General features: G+C 40.9%; 1 protein-coding gene across 1 annotated transcript; it reads left to right on the top strand.

Moving 5' to 3' along the window:
- Positions 1 to 2,592: 2,592 nt before the first annotated feature.
- Positions 2,593 to 4,784, top strand: ovca2 (OVCA2 serine hydrolase domain containing). The gene is made up of 2 exons (XM_034607175.1): positions 2,593 to 3,026; positions 3,810 to 4,784. Exons 1-2 carry the CDS (start codon positions 2,873 to 2,875, stop codon positions 4,331 to 4,333), a joined length of 678 nt encoding a protein of 225 aa, XP_034463066.1. The 5' UTR covers positions 2,593 to 2,872; the 3' UTR covers positions 4,334 to 4,784.
- The last annotated feature ends 1,826 nt before the right edge of the window (positions 4,785 to 6,610 follow it).

Here is a 6,610-nt window from a genome sequence, read left to right as displayed (position 1 = left end):
TAGTAACGATGGTTCAGGTTAGAGTAAGTCTCCAGGAAATAAATATAAGTCAATGTGAAGTCGAGTTTGTGTGTGTGAGGGTGTGTGTGTGTCAAAACATGCATTTCCTCTGCAAAAGAACACATTTATCTATACTGAATCTAGTTGGCAGAGACTAAATATGAGACCACAAAAAAACCCAATAATCTGTTGTTGACCAAGACCCTGACCCCGGAGACAGAAACAGTGAAAACACACTTTCTCAAAATACATCTTAGTAAACATCTCAGTTTGTGTTCCCTGGAGCTACATGAACTATTTTATTTAATTTTTACGAGTGAGAAGTAGCATAGACTCAACAATATTACATTAAAAAGGATGTGTAGCCATTATATAGAAAGGTGTATAATGCATCCATGTGGGGAAAACACAACTTAACTTTTTACATTTCTTTTAAGTTTTACTTCATTCTTAATTTTCCCCTTTTGAGGCTGTAATGGCTGTCACCGCCATGGGCCACCCCCAAACCCATAGGAGGTCTACCTAAATGCCAACTTCTGAGTATCATTGTGAAGAAAGAGTTTGGATTTTGGGATATTGCCTTCATGCGTTCGACAAAAAGAGAATCTAGATCAAAGACAATGCCTGTATTTTTGACAGGGTCCTTTGGGAGAACTGTTCTGCCGCGGAAGTTGAAAGGGAGTGTGATAAGTGAGTTTGTGTGGACTAGAATTACAATTTCACTTATCTGTGCTGGAAATAAAGTTGCATTTTGTTTTAGAGAGATGAAAGATTTAAGCACTCAAAGATTTCATGGTTTCGCTTTGTTTACACACCTATACTGTAGCTCGTCTGAGCTGTCACAGCAAGAGACTTTCTCCAGTGTCTTTAGGGGTCAGCCTCCCACCACGTGCAATATACCACACACTGGATCCATAAGGAGAGCATCAGTCAGGCAGAAAAACAAATCTGTATGAATGGGAGTAGATGGAAGAAAGAATTGTTTCCCACCTCTCATTAAACTAAGGTGTCCATGACAGATCTACGTTCTTTTTACACGTCAAACAAGTTTTTTTCAAAGATGGTTTCTGCGATTTTAGGTAGTTCTTACCACACATGGTTTACAGCTGAGACTGATGGTCAAGTGTGTGTATTCCCCTTATCACGGGTGCAAGATGGCAGCTATCAAATCCGAGATATTTTTATTTCATCTCTGGATAGTGGGAGCAAGTGGAGACGTGTTATCCATCTTTCTATACAGTCTATGTGCAATAGCCACACAAATAATTTATTGAAATTGGAATTCATTAACTTTCCGTCAGTCAAATGCTCAACCAGTCACTTGAGAAGTAGCAGACACTGTGAAGAAGAATGTCTGGTGTTGAATAATTCAAACCAGAACAGAAAGAACACAGTTTCTTCTCTTGTCAAAGTCACAGATTTGACTCTGAGAACATCGCTTTGCTTTCAACTGCCAGACGCTGCACCATTTATTGACAAAACTAATTCTATATGTGGTAAAATGACAAGATCATACTGTTTCTCACGCTCGACACAGTCGTTTTTTAACTCCTCAAGCCTAATGTCAGTACAAGCTGGCAGCTTGTCGTGTAGCTGGAGTAAAGGCTGCTGCAGCATCATCAGTATGAGCCATACAGCCTACAGGCTGTTAATCAGAGTTACTGGAGAGGGAAAGCAGCGCAGGCAGCCAGTGATGTTCGAGGAAGAAGTTTGATGTGAAGGGCTGTCAAAACTTTAGACACTTTGATCTGCTGCAGTCGCTGCAAGTTCATCTGATGAAAAATGACTATTATCCCTGTAATAGATGCATCATTTTACCATATTTAAAGTGTGATTAAACTAGACGTGTGTAGGATACACTAAATAGTGTAAGATATATTTGTGCCTATTATATCAATATGTGTTGTCTTTGACCTCTGTACATCCTCAACCCCGTCTGGTACATTGATCTCTGTATTTGCTTTGGAGATGGGCATACCTACTTGTATATGTGCACTCAAGTTTGTGTAAATTTAATTGCATACGTTGCCTTAAAATTGCTACACGTGTACATTTTACACTTTTATATTCTGAATAAAAAATTGTGTACAAATTTCAATACTTAAAATATAATTTTTTTTACTTTGAATTTTCATTATTCACACATCTTTTCCTCAATCTTTTCTTTTTACCTGTAATCCAATCCCTCTCATTCATTGCACCGTAGTACTGTCCCACCACACATTTAATTTGTGTATGTTACAAACCAAACCTTTGATTTCTTAAATCAAAGCAGACTCTTTACACATCGAACAAAATGTTATGAATACAAATTAACATCCCTTTAAAACAGTTACATCGCAAAGTGGACATTGAAATCTTCATGAAGGAGCATTTATTGTATTAAAGTGCATTAGTTTTAGCTGGAACTGCCTAATAGTGTGTGGATCTGAAGCAGAACATTCTGCATCATGTGTTTTATGACATTTAGTACATTGACTATATTTTGAATAAAGTTAAAGAATTGACAAGACCTCCATCACTGAGTTTCACTTTGGAACGACAATGTAATAACCAGAAAATGGTTTTACTCTGAAAAGGATCAAAGGAAGCGCTTTCGAATATTTCCGGTACAGCACCGGAAGCGGCTGTCACACCAACTTGTGCAGAAACTTCTTAAATGTGATAAATTAAAAAAAGATACGTAGTTGTTCTCATCACTCAAACATCCCGCTGTGGGTTTGAACTCCTCAGTTAAAGTTGACAACGACTTTCTATCCTGTAAATTATTTTTTTAAACGCATCATTGGGAACCGACGTTCTCCTGCTAGCTCGACTAAGCTAGGCTAGGCTAAGCTAGGCTAAACTCTGCTAAAACTAGGCTAAGCTCTCCATGGCCCCTCTCCGGGTCCTGTGTGTTCACGGTTACCGACAGAACGGCGGCTCGTTCCGGGAGAAGACGGGAGCTCTGCGGAAGCTGCTGAAGAAACACGTGGAGCTGGTTTATGTGAGCGCGCCTCACAGTGTCCATCAGGTCAGAAGTGAAGGTGGGTCGTCATGGTCGTCGTCATCGTCATCATCATCATCATCATCATCTGTTCCCAAGAGCTCACACTTTAGAAGTTCGTGTCAGGGAAAGATTCAACTTCAGGTGGACGCAGTGAATCCTTAGATGGAGTAAAGTCACTAAAGTTACTAACAACTAAATGATAATATGAGAACATGTCTTTGTTTACATGTTATAATTATGGACAGTATATTTCCATTTAGAGCAAAAAAATCCTGGTAGTGTTCTTGTCCATATTAATCATATAATTCAAACATTCACAGTTCAGGCTGGAAAAAGTTTTGAATTATTAAATGGACAGTATTTAGTTTATTTGGCTAGATTTTTTTTTAAATGACTGAACAATTGAAGTTCATCTGCCTCCAGAGCTGCAATGATTAGTCAAACTAAAAGAAAACCTATCTGCGTTCATGTAATGGTCTATGTCTGGGTGCAGCTTCTTCTGGGTGCAGCTGGTTATCTATAACTATAACATTGTCGATTAGTAATCTTTGGAATTTGAACTTGGAAAGAATGAAGACTCCAGGAGGATGTGTAGAGGATTTCTCATGATTTCTTGACTTTATCAAGATTGATTTGATTAAGAAAATGCTTTGCAGATTAGTCCACGATGAAAAGAATCATTAGTTTAATCGACCTTTAATGAAAACAAGGACATAATGAGACATTACATTCATCTGTCACACACTGTGCTCATGGATTTGTCAACTGTGGTGCCTCTCTTTGAATTCAAACACAGCACAATAACCTTTTGTCCTTTCAGAAGCTCCAGAGAAGGAGAGTGGTTCAGGCCCGGTCCCCGGAGGTGACGAGGACCCCAGGGGTTGGTGGTTTTCTGACGTCCAGGCTCGGAGCTTCAGTGCTCAGCAGCAGTGTGAGGAAAGCCTCGGGCTCAACGAGAGTGTGACGGTTGTGAGAGAAGCTGTGAAAGTCCAGGGTCCGTTTGACGGCATCCTGGGCTTCAGTCAGGGAGCCGCTTTCGTGGCCATGCTGTGTTCTCTTCAGGAGCAAAAACTGGAGCCGGAGTTCAACTTCCGCTTCGCCGTCCTCGTCGCTGGTTTCCCCAGCGCATGCAAGGAGCACCAGAAGTTCTACAGCGCTCCCCTTCAGATCCCGTCCCTGCATGTGTTTGGACTGGAGGACCGAGTCATCCCTGACAACATGAGCAGGGAGCTCCTCCCCTCCTTCCAGCAGCCTCAGGTCCTGACGCATCCCGGTGGCCATTTTGTTCCTGCTGCTTCTGCTCACAGACAAACGTACCAGGACTTTCTCAAGAGTTTCCAGTGAGAAAAACTCCAATGTAGGAATGAGATGGCAGCACTTGCATATCCACAGTTAATGTGGTTTATTTCATATTTAATAAGACGGCTCATGGGAACATAATTGATCAAAGGACAATTTGGGTTCAACATCATGACCTTTAGATACCTACTGTCCTTCTCAGGGAAGATGTCCTGTAACAGGCAATAAATAAGACGACAGCTGTTTATTTTATCTCTTCTGACTCTGTCTTTTCTTGTGTGTGATACCTTTACGGCCTTGTACTGACCACTTATTGTAATTCATTGCTAAAATGTGATTATAATCTTTTCAATGTAGACAAAATATTTATGGAATGGATCATAGCAGGAACACTGGTGTAATTAATGACCTTCATTATGGCTGTGTTTCGGAGAAGTGGCGTTAATTACACATGTGCTTTTCCTGCTGAGTCTGATGAAGGAGAATAGATTGAGATGAGATAAATGTGTTCGTGGTGGTTTCAAAAAACAGTGACAAATGAAAATCGAGCCTTGAAAGAAGTTCACGCCTCCTCGACCCTGGTCAGCTGCTGTGTAATTGCAGGATTGGCGATTTTGGAAAGTTTTAAAATTGTTGGATGCAGACATGGAGACCCTATTGTTCCAGCTTCAGAAAGGACGTTTTCAGAGGCTGTAAGAGAATCCAACTTTGTTTTGTTTGACGTTTACTGAGGTCCTCAGCAGACTGCCACACGGGTCAATCTGCTAATTTGTTTAATTGATCTGGGAGCTAGAGGAAAATCAAGGGATATTATACACAACTTATTTACAGTCATCTCAGTCGCAGAAACTAAAATGTCTTTACAAAAGTAACACTAGAGTAGAGGAGGACTGACACTTTCAGGTGCTGGGGACACTGCACCATAAAGAAGAGTGTCAGGGCCAAGCGTTAGAAAATAATGAGAGTAGGTAGATTTCTTTCGTTTAACATTTTGAGGATTTAAAAAAAAAACTAAATCAGGAAGAAGATTTTTCTTGTGTTTCGTGAATAAAGTCAAACTGCCACATTGAAAAGTTGACAGTAAAGTTAACTCCTGTGGTTCATCAAATCCAGTTAGAGGAGCCCTAACCCTTTTTTCCCCTCATGCCTGGCCCTAATATTCTTCCATACCAACATAACTGGAAAGTTATGTCAAGAATTTTTAAGCTTCAGAAGAACCAGAGTGGAACATGTTATTCAATAAGTTTCAGTAACAATATTTTACAATGTTTTCTGTAGGGCTGTCAGTTTTATAACAATATGAAATCATACTGTAACAAAAAATGATTCTAATATTTCACGTGTGAGCACAATAAAAACAGTTGTTGGACAAAATTTTCACACATCATTACATGATTACTGAGCCATTTTCAGCCATTCAGAAGTTACATAGCTGAGCGTGGGAGGAACAACTGTGACATGAGGAGTTTCTTCCAAACTGAGTCCAGATGATTTCTTTAGGTGTTTTACTTATCGGGATGTCTGACTATGTTTTATGAGCACGCTGCAATACGCAGGGTTCGAGGACATGTTGTTCTTTTGTAGCTGGAGCATGTGCATGTCAGACTGCGCTCCTTCGATTGTTTCCAGATGTGTGCTCTCCCTGCTCTCTCTCTCTCTCCCTCCCCTTCCCTTTTGCCTTCATCTCCCACCTCTACCTCACTCCCAACTCTTCTTCACATCCTCCTCCCTCCCACACTCGCTGTGTGTCACCAGCATTGGGCACAACATACCCCATCACATGCCTGCCATATTTATGACGTGGCCCAAAATAGTTTTGTCTGGATATCTCAGTAATCTGCTCTTGTTGGTGGTTAATTATCTTGCTGAGACGTATTTTTCACAGTAAAACAGCATCAGGTTCCTCTCTAGTAAACACACACCCTTGCTCTCTGTCTTATGTTTATAACATGTCACCTGTTTCAACATCTAATGAGCTTTTGCTGCCTCACGCACTCACACACACACACATCGTGGCTACGTGGTCTCGTTTCTCCATCGCAGCCCTGATATTTGTTCTCTCCTGTGCTCCCCTGTGGTCCTTGTGTCCCTCCAAGACCTCACAGCACACACACACACACACACACACTAGTACACATGGTTTTGATAACAAGTAAGAGACGAACGGAGTGAGTGAGTGAGGGAAACGGTAAAAGAAAAACACAGAGGGTCACTCTTGCCAGTAAGTTTTACAACAGAGCCGTGACTCTCTCCTCAGGAATCCGTTCTCCCTGTTGCACAACAACCGGGAAATAATGGAATGAGAGACAGAGACAGATGAGG

Source organism: Hippoglossus hippoglossus, chromosome 14 (assembly GCF_009819705.1).
Source record: "Hippoglossus hippoglossus isolate fHipHip1 chromosome 14, fHipHip1.pri, whole genome shotgun sequence".
In the NCBI taxonomy this organism is placed as follows: Eukaryota; Metazoa; Chordata; class Actinopteri; order Pleuronectiformes; family Pleuronectidae; genus Hippoglossus; species Hippoglossus hippoglossus.
This window is presented reverse-complemented; position numbering and strand designations above follow the sequence as displayed.